This window comes from Struthio camelus, chromosome 4, assembly GCF_040807025.1.
Source record: "Struthio camelus isolate bStrCam1 chromosome 4, bStrCam1.hap1, whole genome shotgun sequence".
NCBI lineage: Eukaryota > Metazoa > Chordata > Aves > Struthioniformes > Struthionidae > Struthio > Struthio camelus.
The window spans coordinates 24,383,042-24,400,711 of record NC_090945.1 but is presented as its reverse complement, the minus strand read 5'-3'; the positions used below and the strand labels follow the sequence as shown (position 1 = coordinate 24,400,711).

Below are 17,670 nucleotides of genomic sequence, written 5' to 3'. Positions count from 1 at the left end.
GGTTTAGATCAAATAGCTTGCCATAGTTAGGGCTTCTCCACGCATGATGCTTTCAGTTAAGTACTCCCTAAAGGCATAAAAAAAGCGTGCATGAGCCTTCAGTGCAGGCTCTATTGTCTTTAATCAGATGCATTATGAGGAGTGTTGAAAAGCTAGTAACTATCTCTTTTTAAGGATGGAGAATGACAGGGTGCCTCTCTACTTGTTAGCTCTGAAAACATAAAAAGAATGGAAAAACAGAATCTTTCTCTCCAGATTTCATCTCAAGCAGTGAGTGTGTTGGTAGAGTCTTATGCTAAGCATTTTTGAAGAGATCTGTGGAATAATCTAAGTGATAGTATTTTGAATATCTTCAGTATGGAAGAAAAATGCATTTCAGATCTTGCTGTTACTTTTTTTTTTTTTTATTAGTGAACACAGGTGAAAAAGAGTTATGTTAGCCTTGTACTTAACAAAAAGAAAAAAATGAAAAAATTCTGGCTGTCTGTGCCAGAATTGGACAGTTGCTTGTTATTTTAACAAAAATGAGTGCTCATCGTGAATAATCCTTGGAACAAAACTTGAAACAAGTTAGAAAAACTGTTCAAGAATTCAGCTAGGAAGCCTAAACAGATACTACATAGGATAACATGTAAAATGTTCTTATGTTACAAGGAAAATGTTGAAAATTTTGCTAGGTCTGCTTTTATGAGAAGAAATACGTCTACTGTTCAACCACAGCAAAGTCGGGATTCAGGGGATACAGATTCTTTTCCTGATATTGTTGCAGACTTCAATTTAGTCGGGTCAGTTAAATCCAGACTGTTAAAGACACTTAGACTCTTTGTTACTGTGGCTTGCTAGGCCTAAGTGACTTAGGCTATGATTTAATCTAGACAAAACCTTATGCAAGTCATTGTAGCTATTGTAAGCCACCTCTGGCATACTAAATTGCAGTCAAACAATACCAACCTGAAGTGAAGTCAGTCCTGCCTTCACTTTGTCATATTTGTAATTGTTTGCATCCTCTGCTGTGCTGCATTCCCCCCTGATGCTTCAGTGCCCAGTTGTGAGCGTGCGACTTAGATATTCTCTTATTCCCTTGGCTTGGAAGACTAAGATGATACAATCCTCACTCTTGTAACCAAACTCGTTCTCTGCATAGTTGTTCTTACTGCATGCTTCAGAGACATTTTCTCTCTGGGTATCGGAAGACTGCACTGGCATTGTCCTTCAATTGCATGGCCTGACAGCTGTCAGTATTAACTTGTGCCGTACCATGGTTTCAGCCTAGGACCAAAGCATGTGCTATAAATCTCACAGCAGGTGGAGCTGTGAGTCATACTCAAGCCTGGAGCCCTTGCAAGGCCAAAGCAAAGACTTTCACATCTCTATTGCAAGGAGGTAAAGAACTGTATTGTCCATTGTAGCTGTAGAGGGAAGATCTGTCTCTGATAACAGGAAATTGAACTGTATTATGTGACTATCTAGTCCTAGCTGAGAAACATGAGGAGCGTTATGGTATGCCTTACACCTGCAGGGGACGTTGGATCAGGAGAACACAAATACACAGAGATCATTTGTTATCGTACGTCCTTGTGGAGGTAGGTAAAAGGGCATTCAGATGCTGGTGGAAGAAAGTCCTTAGTGACTGGGCCTGAAATGAGCTACCATTTGGGGAGACGGTGTACAGTCAGGTATGGTGATGTCTGCCTCAGCTCCCCACCCCTGAACCCCAAGATGCTGGGGAAGGATGAGCTTTTGGTTTTAGCATGGCCCGTCCATCCTTGTTTTGCATTACCTTTTCTGTACCATGACCTGACCCTGCCCTCAAACTGTTAGTAGTTGCTAGGTGTAATAGAGACATGCAAATGTAGTGTCTTACAAAATTTAAGAAAACGACATCTGACTTGTCCACTATGTAACGTTGCAGTGGACTAAAATACAGGTTCTCTAATGACTGGGAGAAAAAAAATATATATATAAAAAAAAAAAAGTTTGCTGGCAGAACTGTGACACGTGATCTTGTGTTGCAATGATGACTGAATGTCCTGACTGAATAAGTGGCGTATCAAAATTTTCATACCTTCAGATTCAGACGGGTGAAAGGTACAGGATGTCTGTCTTGAAAAGCTGAGGAGCAGGAGGGAAAGCTCTAGGAGTGTTTCATGGACTGGAGATGGGAGTAGCTCTTCAGGTATACCTCCTTTTTATGGGATGGCTGTATTGCTTCACAGTCCTGGTGTCAGTACAGCCTTACTGCTGCTCACAAAACACAGCCCTAGCCTGGGAGCCATACTTGAGCTGCATGTGAACCACATAGAGCTGAAGAACCGCTGGTTGCTCCTCCTTGTCACTTTCGTACCCTTTATAAGTACAAAGTCGGAGACAACTGTATAAAGGGGAACTGGTGGTAAACACCTTTGATTACTTACTAATGCTGCATGTAAGGTCTTTGGGTGAGGGTTTATTGCAGCTAATATTTATACAGGACTTTGTAAAAGGCTTTTTCAGTCTAGCTCCCGTGTGCTGCAACATCATTGTTGAAAAGAGGAAGACAAACTTCTGCTCAAGCTTTGCAAACAGCCTAATAATTACTGTCCAGTAAAATGCTTAGGAGAAGTTTTCCAAAGTGAGCTTACCTATGTATGTTTTGGAGAGGGAGGGGGTTCAAACTTGTGAGGCATGTTCAATGCTTGTTTTCTGCAGACCAGACTGTTTTAAAAATCTAATAAGTGGGTTTTTCAGTAGTTATGCTTCGCTCTAGAAAATACTGGACTGTATTTTTTCTTGTCTGGTATCAGTTGAATTGTTTCAAGTTACTAAACTAACAATGAGTCTTAAGAGTTTTAAGAGGAAGTAGGCCCCTTAATAATTGAAGGGATGGATTTTAGAGTAACCATGTCCTGCTTTTTGGAGAAATTAGCATTTTTGTTTCTATGTTGTGCTGTGGTTGTGTTCTCTGTGGTGATTAGAATTAATTCCAAACCAGGCTGATGACCAAACGACTTGAGCCAATTTTCACTGAAAGCATTGTATAAGAGGTTTGAAGTAAAAAGTCTGGGGGCATGTGACAGTTAATCTCTTTAGCAGTAAGCATGGAGTTTAAGCATCTTGTTGGAAACTACTTAGTTCTGTGCTGCTCTTTGTTTTAATTAACAAGCTTCTCCTACATAGATTGGGAGTGTAAACTTCTTTGCGCTTTAGTCCAATTAAAAATTGTTTGGAGACCGTCAGTGGAAAAGGGTGCCCCCCTCCCCCCCCCCTTTTTTTTTTTTAAATTGTTCAGTGTGTCTGTTGAATAGTGAAAGAATTTGCCTGACAGAGTTTTGTAGTGTTTTGTCTGCTTGATGAATAACCACAGAGGTTAGGCCGCAGTCTCTTGTCCAGTATGCTTTTGAGTGATTCGGCCAACTCCTCAGAAAGTGACAATGAAGCTCATTCAGCCTTTACACAGACTGAGCACAACATAGTTGCAGCTTACTTAATAACAGCAGGTATGGGCATTAGCAAGTTCTTGCATTTCTTTTCTTAAACAGAACTGTGTATTTGAATGCTAATTTTGTATGGTAACAGTGGAATTTCATTTTGTATTACACAAATATCTAATGGCTTTTCTCTGTAGCTTACTGGCAACTCGGTAACCAGCAGGCTGACTGAAGTGTGCAGAACCATTACGTTTTCGGCTGTATACTTGAAGGCAGTGTGCTGTGTTGAAAAACATATTTTGTTGATATGTAATTATAGAAGAGAGTGAGAATTAATTTCTGCCAGCTTGCAAAAGAGATAAAAATAGGACATAGCTGCCACATCTTGCATTTTTCAGTGATGTGCTTGAAGCTATCTTGAGATTTCTCTTGGGCCACATGTTCATAATAATATATGTATAGTCTGAGCATGTGAGCAGTGTCTGCTAGGGGGATGTAAGGGGAAGGGTTGGAATGTGACTTAGAGGGAGCAGGCTGGTCATTAATCAGAGAGAAGAGGAGACTCCAGTTGCAGTTGTATTTTTCACTGATGACACACGTTGGAAAAAGCACGCTGGAGGGCTTGACGTCATGTGTTCCCTTTGACTGTAATGGCCTTCAGCTAAGGCTGGAATGACTGTGGAATAATTTTTTTTTATTGAAAACTTTCTCCTTGTTACAACTGCAGCTGCTTTGGAAATGTTTTTTTGAAGCATTGACTGCTACACCAATGAAATATCTTGAAACAAATACTGTAACCTACTGTGTTTAAAAATAGGCCTTCTATACCCTTTGGATTGAAAATTAAATCAATTTACAAATACTTTATTCATAGACTGTATCATACATTTAGGGTGCATTTTCTGTGTTAGAAGTAGCTTTTGAAATACTACCAAATATTCATCTGCTTAAGGCATATAGGTAATAACATTGATGGTCACATTTTATTTAGAGAAGCTATTTGAAGTGGTAAGTATCAAATCTTCTGATGAAGAGCATATTTTTAAATGCAAAGCCAGTGATTTAATTCTTTCAGGTTTTTAGGGAAATTTGTCATTGACTGAATACCAATCAGTAGGCTTGCTGAGAAGCTGTGGAGATGGATGATGGGCAAATATTAAAAGACTAGACACGCTCCACAGTACTAGTAAATTATTTGCAAGTAAGTGCATCTATTAGGCACCCCAAATATGCGTGGTACTTGTTTATATTTTAATTCAAATTGATTACATTGATATGTAACGAAGTGGTCTTTTTCAAATGGTCGGATTGTCTGGCGTTAGGGATCAGAGTTGTCACTGGTGATAAATGGGATTAGCCAGACCCAACCAAGCTCTCCTTTCTTATTTTGCATATAAATTATTATTATTATTATTATTGTTAGAAGTGAAGGGATTGGATTGCTGTTATTATAAGTTGAGGAGTCTAGTAAAACTTTCAGCTGTAGTTTGGACCTTGCTTTCTTAACGAGGAATGTTTTTGACAGTAAGGTCTATATCATCTTTGAAAATATGATTGTTTAGTTTGCAAATGCCTTAGCAGGGCAAATAGATCTCACATCTGGAAGATTTCAATTGTATTAATAACTAGATATCTGAGAGAATGAAGTACAGATACAGCGGTGGTCATTATGTTGCTTTTCAAACAGCTTGAATTCTTCATTGTTTGCAAATAATTGTTTTGTTTTCTGAGAAGGAAGCCGCTGCTAAAGTATCACTGTCTATAGGGATCGATGTATAATTTTAGTGATGACCAGAGGGATACTCAGACCGCAGGAAGCGGTGCTGCTTCGCTGATAGCCTTCAGCTTGTAATGAGGTGCTCTGGAATAATTTTTAAAAGCTAGCCGGAATAGTAAATTCCGTATTATGCATGAATTCTGCTTCATTGTTTTGATGCTACTACCAGTGTGTTCTGCTTTATTTTGTTAGGGCTTGTATTTGCATCTGGTCTCCTTTTAGTTTTCTGTGCTTCCCTGGGAAGAAGTAAAATGAGAAATTCTTCTGTGCTTGACCAGGGCATACATAGAAGGTTTTGTCTTGATCTTTGCAAAATCAGAGTTTAAAATGTAAATTCTTATCTAACCCTAAAATGTTTCACAGGCCAGGTAGCAACATCCATGTGATTTATTTATTTATTTATTTATTTTTGAATTGGATGAGTTTTTCCTAGCTGTTGGTATCAGGTTACTAAAAGTTTTGGGCTCTCTCCGTGCACGCCCTGACCTCTAAGAAATGGGCGCTGGTTATCTGCTGCCTGGAGAAACAGCTTTTTTGTTCTACTTGACCCTCTCACAAATAGAGCAGGGAACATTTCTTGAATCTGCATGTTTTTCCTCGCTTTATTCAAGATGAAATCTATCTTCTTTCTCCCACTGTGCTCACCAGAACTCTTTTTGGCTCTGCTATTAATTTGTCTTGGTAGAGCTGGAATCTTTAATGAATATAGGCTAGCACTTCCTCTTCCTGGTTCTTTTCTTCTTTTTAAGATTGGGCTCTGAAGCACCAAATTCACACAGAATCACAGAATGGTTGAGGTTGGAAGGGACCTCTGGAGATCATCTAGTCCAACCCCCCTGCTCAAGCAGGGTCCTCCAAAGCATATTGCCCAGGATCGTGTCCAGATAGGTTTTGAATATCTCCAGCGAAGGAGACTCCACAACCTCTCTGGGCAACCTGTGCTCCGTCACCCTCACAGCCAAGAAGTTTTACCTCAGGTTCAGATGGAACTGCCTGTGTTTCAGTTTGTGCCCGTTGCCTCTTGTCCTGTTGCTGGGCACCATGGAGAAGAGTCTGGCCCCATCCTCTTGACACCCCCCCCTTCAGAAACTTGTTCCCATTGATGAGATCCCCCCTCAGTCTTCTCTTCTCCAGGCTGAACAGGCCCAGCTCTCTCAGCCTTTCTTCGTAGGAGAGATGCTCCAGTCTCCTCATCATCTTTGCAGCCCTCCGCAGGACCCTCTCCAGGAGTGCCATGTCTCTGTTGTCCTGGAGAGCCCAGAATTGGACACAGCGCTGCAGGTGAGGCCTCCCCAGGGCTGAGTAGAGGGGCAGGATCACCTCCCTCGACCTGCTGGCAACACTCTGCCTAATGCAGCCCAGGATCCTGTTGGCCGTCTTGGCCACAAGGGCACATTGCTGCCTCATGGTTAACTTGTCCACCAGGACTCCCAGGTCCTTCTTGGCAGAGCTGCTTTCCAGCAGGTCAACCCCCAGCCTGTACTGGTGCATGGGGTTATTCCTCCCGAGGTGCAGGACCCTGTGCTTGCCTTTGTGGAACTTCAGGAGGTTCCTCTCCGCCCACCTCTCCAGCCTGTCCAGGTCCCTCGGAATGGCAGCACAGTCTTCTGGTGTGTCAGCCACTCCCCCCAGTTTAGTATCCTCAGCAAACTTGCTGAGGGTGCACTCTGTGCCTTCCTCCAGTCACTGATGAATACATTGAACAAGACTGGGCCCAGGACTGACCCCAGGGGACACTGCTAGCTACAATTCAAGTGAGGTTAGCAGGATCCTTCTTTGCCCTGAAGATATGAGTTTACAGTGCTATTGTATTTCTGGTTTCATTCCTGGTACTATCTGTTAAAACATATATCAGAAAGCTCATACTATTGTATAAAGTTGTAATTCTAGTTTACTTCAGCTCTCCTAGGAGATGACATACTACCTATCAACAGGAGAGCTGACAGAGGTGACGGTGAGAGTGCTTTTACTATGTTATTTGTTTTGCGTCAGATCCCCAGCTCCCTCCTTTCACTTGTAGCAAGTCATAGCATCACGGTGTCATTCGTAAAATGTGTACAATATGACAGTTGATGGTGTTCATGGAGCTGTGCACCATCCAACATCTTTTTTGTAGTGCAGTTTGTGTGCTGTGCAGGAGATTTGAAAATCCCCAAGCTTGTCTGTTCTCAGGTAGAAAAGAGAATGAAAATGAAATACAGCTGAAAATCATTTCTCCTCGTTTGGTTTTAAGACTGCTCAGTCTGTTAGAGTTTCTGTTGTGTAGGAGAGTGGTACCGATTAATGAAACATCGCAGTGAAACTCCTTAGGTGAGGTACAGGTATAACAAAAACTGTACTAATTACATAATTGAAATGGATGAACTCCATTTAAAAGCTGAAAAATTGGTATCATTGCCAGTGTCCATTATACAAGGTATTGTATTTGCTGTTTTTTTGTGTATGTTACTACAATTACATTGGTTTATCTTCTGCCCATTTTCGCATCTGTTTCACATGATTAACATGGCTCTTGCTGAACGTAGTTGTTCAGATAAAGAAATGGTACTGATATGTATTTGATTCTAGAAAAGTCTTACAGCCTCAGTTTGATGCACTGGGGTGTGTCCTGGTACTTGAAATCTATGCATAGTGTTCCCATGCACTGCCAGTGATGGCCTTTGCAGGAATTTCCTTATTGACCCTAGTGAAAGTTGTTGAAATTCAACTGTAGAGCTAAAGTGCCTGAAACTGATGACCGCTCTCAGGTTTTCTGACCCTGCTGATTTGAGGTGGTTGTTTGAACTGCAGTGAAACTGTAGTCTGAGTGTAAACTGACACTAGAGATTTTTAACACTATGCTCCAGCACTGACAGTGGCAGAGAGGAAAAACATTACATAATACTTAGAAATGTTATTGCCATTTCCATACAGGCATGTCAGCAAAAGCTTAGGAGCATGTGTCAGGACTTGGTGGAGCAGGTAGAAGAGCAGAAATCGCATCAGCGGGGTGAGAGGGGTATAGGTGGCCACAAAGTGAGGTGTGCAATGACTGTGAAGAAAGGTGGGGCTGCTTTGGGAAGTCCAGAGTTGCAGAGGAATAAGTTAGAAAGGCTGGTGTGTCATTGCCTTTGTCTGTTCTGAGGCCAAGGCAGCTCAAAGGGACTTAAAAATACGCAGATCACTAAGTCAGGAGCAATGCTCCAGTGCATTGCTGGACTTTTAGCATGGCTATGAGATAGCCCTAGAGCTTGGAGCATGTCAGCTGAAGGAAATGATTCTCGTGCAGCAGAGGGTCACAGCTGTGCCACAATGGCAGGCTATGGGGATGGGCAGGCAGCTTGACAGGGCTTAATGTTTTTAAAAAAACCACAGTTTGCAGCAACATGAGCCAACTTTGCTTGTAAAGAGTTGGGCTGCTGTGAACAGAGAGGGAAATAGGTCTGGCCAGGATGGAGGTAGCAAGGTCAAAGCATAATGACTGATATTCTATATTCCTTTCACCCAGGAATACTGCTTTTACCTGAATGCACGGTGGAAACTGTCCTGAGAGAAAGGAGAAACTAAGATGGTGATAGAGGGGTTTTTGCTAGACCTGGTGAATCTGTATAAAAGTCCAATAACCCCGCTCTTTATCAGCTTGCTGGCCTGCATTCTTTTTGGCCACATAAGGCAGAAAACTGTACTCAGTGGCTGAAATTTCTAAGTTGCAATCTTAAATGCTTCTGAATGTTTGCTATTCCCTATTGCCATTGTATAGGAAGTCCCAGGTTCAGCAAAGCAACCCACTAGTACCTTGGGCCCTTACTAAATCCAAGTGCAAATTCTCTAATTGGAATTTCTCTCTTTCTTGGACGTCTTTTGTCTTTATGGAATTGCATTTGATTAAAATAAAACTTGTTCGGGACTTAGATACTACAACAGGCTGCACTTTATTTTGCATGCATATTGCTGGCTTAACTGCATCTTTTGTAAAGTTCCCCTTTTTCTGTGTTCCTGCAGGAGTGATAAGCATTTTCAGTAACATTGTTGTGTTATGCATCTTCGTTAAGTACAAAGAACTTCGAACAGCAACCAATGCGATTATTATTAACTTGGCTTTTACTGACATTGGTGTTAGTGGCATCGGTTACCCCATGTCTGCTGCCTCAGACCTTCATGGAAGCTGGAAATTTGGATATACTGGATGCCAGGTATTTCAGTTCAGTCGGGGAGGAAGTTTTAAGTGCTTAAAAGCAAACAAAGAGATAACAGTAGCCCTGCTTGATATTTTGTCCTTTTTAGAAATGAGGTGGAGGTGCAAAAATTTGACTCTGGACCTGAAACTGACTTTCTTTAAAGTCAGCAATTTTTGAATGTAGGATTTGGTTTGGATTTCACCATAAATTTGTCATTTAAAATCTGAAAGCATTGAAGTATAACCTTGTACTTATCAACTAGAGATTTTAATATAGCTTTAAGAAATGAACTCCTCAAACGAAAAATGTTTTAGATAGCACGTGTTTATTTGATGTAATAATAATCAAGAGTTCCCAAGTGGTAGTTGTTTTATGAGTTCTTCCTGATGAATACGTCGTCTTTGAGATGTGACTCTTAAGATTATCAAAATGAAGACCTGCAAAACTGGCATTGAAAATCTGATCTGGTTTTAACAGCTGTCTATTTTTAAAAGTTATTAGTGGAAAAATTTGACTTCTATAGGAGAAATATAATACCATTTGCTTGCTATATGTGACAATTTAAATCTATGTCTTAACAGACTGGTGGGCTTAAGAGGCCAGGAAAATGAGTATTATAAAGGCATACACTGTGAATGTTACTCAAGGAAAATGTGAGTAACACGATAGATTCTTGGGCCTGTGTATAATGTCGGGTGTTTATAACAATCTGACATCACTTACTTGATTGCACAATTATTTTGAGCTGAAAAGTCAGCTATTGTTTGACAGGAAGCCTGACTTTAATAACTTTGGATCTAGAGTGACTGCATTTGTGGGCTGAAGTTGATGTGAAATCTCACTACGAATGCTTTGGGAGCTCTTAAGATCATACAAAGCACAGCTCAGGCCAACGTAAACCAAGTAAATCCTGTGAACTGAGACAGCAGTGTGTCACATGTTTCTGTTTTAACCACTTGTGGCACGTGACCTGGCACAAGGATCTGTCTTTTGGGAGTGCCAGTGGCACTCCCAGTCCTCCCAGTCACTGTTCCTGGTCAGGTTGCCTAGGGGACAACTGAGCAGGTGCTTTTGGATCGTGCTGGGATTTCAGCACGTGTGCCGTACCAACACTTTGTGCACTAGCAATAGATCTGGCACCATGTAAAAGAGGAAGTCAATGGGGAAAATCCGTGCGCTATATCTGCAAAATAAGTGTGGTAATATGACAGAGGGAAGGGTGCGTGCTAAGAACCCTGCATTTGCCAAAGCCATACCAAATTCTAACTTTTTATGATGAAACAAATACAGTTCATGTTTCTCTAACATGCATTGAAAACAAGAATTGAAAAAACCCACAAACTCCAAACCCTTTACCCCTGAATCCCAGAATTTACTTAATTCATGTGTTTGCTTTTTAGACCATGTCTTTAGGGTTGCTGATGTACATGCAAGCCAGCTGCTTTTAAAATATTTAATTTGAAATTAGCTAACTCCAAATTGCCTGCATTGAATTAGTTCATTCAGTACCTTGCTAACAGAAGAGAATACAGACTGAATGTAGTGTACTGTAGTACTTTAGATTCAGTCCACAAACTTGGGATTATACCTTTGAAGGATTTCTCAGAAAGGATGTGTGTGTGGTTTTGTTTGTTTGTTTGTTTTTGTTTGGTTTTTTTTATTTCAGATCTATGCTGCCTTAAATATCTTTTTTGGGATGGCAAGTATTGGTTTGCTTACTGTTGTTGCAGTTGACCGTTATCTGACCATCTGCAGACCTGATATAGGTACTGTATTCTTGATTAAAAAATCATTCACTGGTTGGCTTCCGTGAACTGTCAGTCTAGTTGTATTGTTTTCTTATGAATACGTTAATTGAAGTATTGGGCATACTTTTAAATTAGGGCATGATCCTGCAGTACTTACTAAGTGCATACTCTAGTTATGTGAATGGTACTGCTTTTGCAGGTGAAAATTAAAGATTTGGGCTGTTCTTTTGTCTTTTTTCATCCATTTGAAAGCTGTATTTGCCATATTCACCTATTAGAAGGCCCTACACGTATGTAGAAGCACACCAAAAGCCTCCAGCTGCGGGATGTTTCTGATAGCTATCAGATCAGGCTGATGTGCGCCTCCAATATTGTGTTAGCACCATACGGGATTTTTTTCATTCCTGCCTGTTACAGCTGTGCTATAACTGTTAATTCCTTCTCCCCCCACCTTTTTTTTTTTTCCCTTTTTCCTTTCCTGTGAGCACAAAGATGATAGTTCATGAATGCACTGTTGTATAGTAAGCTAAGTTCTTTTTAATGTGGGATTAAGATCAGATATTATCGATATGCTTTGAGTTGGGATAGGTGATGGTATGAAATGCATTTGAATTGGAAAGCTTGACATCATTCATCAGCAGTATGAAACAGATATACTACAGTGTTTGGGAGTGTAGTCCTCTGAAAAGATTGTTACCATTAGTATGGTACAGGCTTGTTGGAACCCACTTGTGGTTCAAGTTCAATGTTGGAAAGAAACAAAAGATGACACCAGTTTGTGATTGTCTGTGTTTGGCTGCAGGAAGAAGAATGACTACCTGTAACTATGCTACTCTAATTATTGTTGCTTGGATAAATGCAGTCTTTTGGGCCTCCATGCCTACTGTAGGCTGGGCTAGCTACGCTCCCGATCCAACTGGAGCAACATGCACAGTAAATTGGAGGAAAAATGATGCGTAAGATTTCCCCCCTCCTTCTTTCTGTTTTTTAAATTTGCTATCTCAGTGAAGGTTAAGATTATTTAATTTACTACTACAAGATTAACTTTTTTTAAGAAAGTTAAAGTATGAAGCCAAGATTATATAGTAAGAAAAAAAAATCATTTGAAAACCATGAAAATAACACAGAACAAGTCTAGGGAAAAACTGTAGGAAAAGAGCCATGCTTGAAAACTGCAAAACTTGAGGATGCTAATAAACACTAAGGCTAAGGAAAATTTTCTTAATTCTTTAAAGACTTTTTTTTTTTTAATTTCATAAGCAATCAAATCAAAATATCAAATCCTGTAGTAACTTTTCATGGTTGCATAGTTCTAAGTTACCTTAGTGTTTAGTGTTTTTTTTTTTCTTTATCTTTTGTCTTATCAGGTCCTTTGTTTCCTACACAATGAGTGTAATTGCTGTTAATTTTGTTATACCCTTAACAGTCATGTTTTACTGTTATTACAATGTTTCCCGGACAATGAAACAATATGCCACCAATAACTGCTTGGAGAGCATCAATATAGACTGGTCTGACCAAGTAGATGTAACAAAGGTATGGCAAAGGAAGGCTGTTCCTTTCTAAGCATGTTCTTTTGTGTGAAAGTCTGGAGGCAAAGGAGCAATGCAGCATTTTAAGCATTTTTCTGCATTCCTCTTTTTCCTTCTTACTTACTAAATATTAACTGAAATTTATCTGGGGTGAAAATTCTTGACTTGATTCTATAACACTAGATTCCTTGCTTTCACCATAATACCCTTGCCAGACAAATAGCTGCACTGAAGGCCAGGAACAGTGCAAGTATTCCCTGTTTCTGTCCTCCCTCATCACACAGAAATGCAAGTCACAGATATCCTAGGAGGATTGTCTAAGATATTTTTACTTTTTGTGTCTGCAGAGTCCTTAGGCTTTCCTGCTAGTTTCACAGCTGTCTCTGTTCAGAAATGATTTGGTCAGCCCTGGTTTGAACTCATGACCTAGACATGAAAGGGCGTTGCCAAACTCCTGATCTCTGTGATTTTCTGATCCCTTGTATTTTTCAGAGTCTACTAAGCTTCTCTCTTTTTGTATGTAGACATTAGCAAATGTGAATTAATGGCATAAAATGGTATATCCTGCCCAGAAAGTCAGCAATGTATGAGAGTCCATGAAAAAGCTTCAAGTTCAGTAGCTGCTTTGATTTTTGTGTAAAGATATGATTTATAGTTGGGCATGGGAGGGACAAAAACAACAGGAGAAAATTAGGCAGAACAGCCTGCACTTATGTTTTTGGATTGCTTATTAAGTCAAACGTCATATTTCTTGGAGAAGGTTCTCTTGGTTATATTCTGAAAAAATGATATTTTTTACCTGACAGGTAATAATTGAGGATTTTACACTTCTGAAATACTTTCAGAAGGCTTTAAACTCAGGAGTCTGTCATTAGTTCAGACCCACATTTGTGAAGAAAATGCATCTTTCCTGTTTTACAGTTGAAGAGAGAGTAATATTAAAAAAAAAAAAAATTGAATTTGACTTCAGAGGTAAACACTACCCTTCCTTAGAATTGGATTGCTTGCTTTTTCACAAATTAGCATTTGTAAGCGTCCTAGGCACCAAAGACGAACTTCTAAATGAAGATGATTCTTTCATTCTTTCATGCAAGAATCACTTTTTATAGATACTGCTTTTGCATTTTCATAGGAATCTTCTGTAGAGAGACTCATAGCTTGTTTATTGGCTATGCTCCAGAACAACTCCAGCAAAGTAATTATTTCTCTTTTCTAATCTTGTCTGTCACTGGAAGAAAGAATATGGGCACAGGTGAACAACACTAGAGAAATCTTTTACATATGAGGAACTGTGCAGTTTTTTTTGTTTTTATACATACATACATATATACATATATGTGTATGTATATATTTTTTGGTGATACATTTTGTCCTCTTAATTTGATGTTTGTGTTCCAGTTTGTTATTGATTCACTTACCAGACAAAAGCTGGAAATGTTTGTCCTAATTGATTCTTCTTCTGCCCTCCTTTTGCTCCCGCCTCAGTTTGTCACTGCTTGGTGTCACGCTGTGTCCTGGGGTCTGTGTGCATGTGTGTGGTTGTGTGTTTTTGTGTGTGCATATGCCTCTCAAGTATATTTTGAAAGGGAATCTGTCATTCCAGGAGAACATCGTATGTTCAGGTAGCAGTTTATTGTATTTTCTTTAGAAGGGTCAGGGAGTAGATTTCAGGTTGTTTATGCCCAAGGATAAACCAAAGGCAGTAGCTAGGAAGTGGTTAAAGGTGGTGTATGTAAAAACTGGTATCTTCTCTGAGTTGCATGATGTGGACTAACTGACCATTTTCAAATATGACAATTTCTTTTCTTAAAGATAGATAGCCATCCTCTGGTGGATATAATCAGAGCTCTTCAGATGTATGTGATAATAAAAAAACAAATACAACTAAGGTAATATGCACTTTGGAAGAGAAGATTTGTTGATGGCATGCAGTGAATTTCCAAGTTAGAAGTATTAGGTGGTCATGATTCGTGTGCAAAGTCCCTCTCAAGCCCTTTTAATGTTTGCTGGGCACACTCAACATAATCAATAGTGCTGATTGTGAAGTAAGAGTGTATATAATGAAATAATAGCATGTCAAAATACATGGCAGTGTCATGTACTATAAAATCCCCAAAGTGAAATTTCTTTATAACCTGTCAAAATTAGTCAAGGCGCACTGCTTGTGTTATTTTTAAGCTATTTGATTTTATATAGCTATATTTTCACACAAGTGCATACACATTTGTGGTTAGGCTGTGAGATGTTCATCTGCATGTAATACCAGTAATGCTCTTGTTTTACAGATGTCTGTTGTGATGATTGTGATGTTCTTGGTGGCATGGTCTCCATATTCTATTGTGTGTTTATGGTCTTCCTTTGGAGACCCAAAGAAAATTTCTCCTGCCATGGCCATCATAGCTCCTCTGTTTGCCAAATCTTCCACATTCTATAATCCCTGCATTTACGTTGTTGCAAACAAGAAGTAAGTGTTCCTAGTTTGAACTAAGAGTACCGGTCTACTTCATGGCCTTTTGGGCATGAAGAAATTGTTTGGATCAGCTTCAGAACATGTTAAATTGATAAAGATTTTTGGTAACACATCAGTGATGCTTTTGTTAGATATCTTTGCAAGTCATTTTGTGGTCTCTCATGAGGGACTCATTGTGGAATTTGGGTTGCATCGGTGGTAGACTGGTTGTTTTTAATGACTGGCCAAAATATTTGACGACTTAGTAATTGTAACTTCTGTGGATTTCCTTGCTTGATTTGAGATGTGCCATAGTCTGACTTGCTTAGGATGGATTGATACTTTCTATTAAAATAAGTAAGTAAACCCTATTCTTTCTACCCCCAAATAATTCTATTGTTGTTTGAGCAAACATATCATATGCGCTAACCAAACCAGTGCCTCTGACTGAAAACTGTAGATTTTGGAAAGAGGCATCCTTCCTTTCTCTACCACCAACCTACAAGCAGAGCCTGTGATCTCCATCCAGGTGAGCTGATCTGATCCTGCTGCGTCAGTGAAAGTCTGGCTTCTTTCCCCACCCCCCGTCCTGTAAGTTTACCTTTGTCATGGCTGTACCCTGTCCTGCGCTAAGCAAAACCTGCTGTGACCCCTCTTGTAGAAGAAACACTGAACGTGATTGAGTTATTTCTGTACATAGGAGTGAAATAAGACTTGAGTCTTTCTAAATTTCAAATACATGCTTTTTCCTGATGAAGTTTTGCTAAGATTGAATACTGTCATAATACTTAAGACCAGCTGAGCCACTTTTTCTTTATATTTGCTTCTCTGACTAACAATCTCTGCTTTCCCTTTTTTGTCCTTTGCAGGTTTCGGAGGGCAATCCTGGCAATGGTGCGATGTCAGAGAAGACAGGAGATAACTATAAACAATGCCTTGCCCATGAGTGTGTCTCAGAATGCATTGACATCATAGAACTTATTTCATTTGCCTGGATATGTTAAATGGAAAGAAGTCAAATCTGGGTTACAGTTAATCATTTGGTATAATAATCTGTCTCATCCAGCCAGCTGTTTTCTGTTAATCACAGTAATGTTTTAGATGGTTTAAAAACAAAACAAAAAAAAAAAAGATTAGACTTCAGTTTCAGGGAATGAGGCTAAATGGCCTAGTGTGTCTGTTCCAAACAAAAAAGGCCAGTCAGGTGTTCACTGGACTCTTGGACAAGGTGAGACAGGGAAGGGAGAGACTAAAGCAGGACATGCTTACCTTCAGTAACAAAGATTTTGCTCCTGTAATTTCTTTTGTAAATGACTTGCCCTCAATTTCCCTTTAAAGTTTCCAGGTTTTCAGTACTCTGGATTCTCCCTTTGTGTGTATATACAAGTAGACACATACACATATAGATGTATATATAGCTAAACTGAATTTCCAGACTGACATACCTTGCAAAGTTCTGTTTCAGTGAGTATGTTAAGATATCAGAATATCTAGCCAAACCCTGGAGAACTTGTTTTTAGCTTTCAGGATTTTACAGGGGTTTTGTGATAGTTAATGAATTTTTAAAGTCTTGGCTCACAGAATCAAATGAATTTGTGGGAAAGATGGCTTTGCTTTAGCAATAGTATATTTCTGCCGTTTGTGACTGCACAGAAAGTCTTGAAAATGAGACAAAGTGCACTCTAAAATGTGACACCCAGAAGGCACGTAAAATTGAATTGGGTTTGTTCAGCATAGAAGGAATGACTGTTTATAGATCTATATATGGATGGTAGCATATGCACTGTTGATTATTCACAGGTTTTGAGAATAAGTATCTTCTAATTTACCAGTCCGAAGTCTCAGTGATCCTTCAGACAAATTTAATCCACTGTGACTTTATACAGCTAAAAGCTACTCAGCTCTCTGGGTTCTCTTTCCTCTAAGACCTCTAATGTCTGTCTGAAGGGATGCCACTTTAAGTAGTACAGTCACTCTGGAATGCTAAATGTTCAACTTAACTTACATCAAATATGAAAAAGCAAAATCAGATAATATAATTCATTCTGAGATACCCAAAACAGCTTGGAAAATAAATCTTTTAGAATGTATATTTTAAGTCTCACTGGGTCATGTTAACTTCACACAGTTTTTAAGTATGATTTGCACCAGCAAATGGTTTCTGTGACTGTATTTTGATATTATTAAAGTGATGTATGCATATATCTGAAGTTTGGCTTTGCAGTGTACAATTATTATTTAAAATATGTAAGTTTTTGGTTAGACTTCTGAAAATGGAATTTTTAAAAGCTCTGAAATCTAGCCTTTCTGTTAATTTGTAATTTTTAGTATTAAAGTAGTTGCCATACAATATTCATCTTGTGAGAGTATTTTCTAGTGCTCTGTTGAAGTACTTGCTGTAGTAGATTTCCTTCAGGGTCCTTGGAATACTTTATGGATGTTTAGTAGCTATAACATTGGCCCTCAGAAGCAGCAAAGAGGTATTTTATTATGTACTACCTCTGTAGTTACAACTGCATATTAAAATAGTCTTGAAACACGTTGGATATAATTTGGAACAGAATGTGTTCTTCTGATACAACAAAGAACAAGCTGGTTTA

General features: G+C 39.3%; 1 protein-coding gene across 4 annotated transcripts; it reads left to right on the top strand.

Annotated features, from left to right (window-relative positions):
- The first annotated feature begins 443 nt into the window (after nt 1-443).
- On the top strand, nt 444-17,418 carry RRH (retinal pigment epithelium-derived rhodopsin homolog). Of its 4 annotated transcripts, XM_009665409.2 has the most exons (7): nt 444-3,476; nt 9,166-9,356; nt 11,008-11,107; nt 11,892-12,045; nt 12,457-12,625; nt 14,907-15,085; nt 15,940-17,418. In XM_009665409.2, the coding sequence occupies exons 1-7, from the start codon at nt 3,371-3,373 to the stop codon at nt 16,043-16,045; spliced, it is 1,005 nt and encodes a 334-aa protein (XP_009663704.1). In that variant the 5' UTR covers nt 444-3,370; the 3' UTR covers nt 16,046-17,418. The 4 variants fall into 4 exon arrangements, with proteins under 4 accessions (XP_009663704.1, XP_068797977.1, XP_068797978.1 ...); XM_068941876.1 differs by having other exon boundaries at nt 444-9,356; XM_068941877.1 differs by lacking the exon at nt 14,907-15,085 and having other exon boundaries at nt 444-9,356; nt 15,940-16,074.
- The last annotated feature ends 252 nt before the right edge of the window (nt 17,419-17,670 follow it).

Excerpts from the sequence above, each read along its gene's own strand:
- RRH (XM_068941876.1), top strand. The coding sequence starts at position 8,883 with ATGCTTCTGAATGTTTGCTATTCCCTATTGCCATTGTATAGGAAGTCC. Across the intron at positions 11,108-11,891 it reads CATCTGCAGACCTGATATAG|GAAGAAGAATGACTACCTGT; the intron begins GTACTGTATTCT and ends GTTTGGCTGCAG. Across the intron at positions 12,046-12,456 it reads AATTGGAGGAAAAATGATGC|GTCCTTTGTTTCCTACACAA; the intron begins GTAAGATTTCCC and ends TTGTCTTATCAG.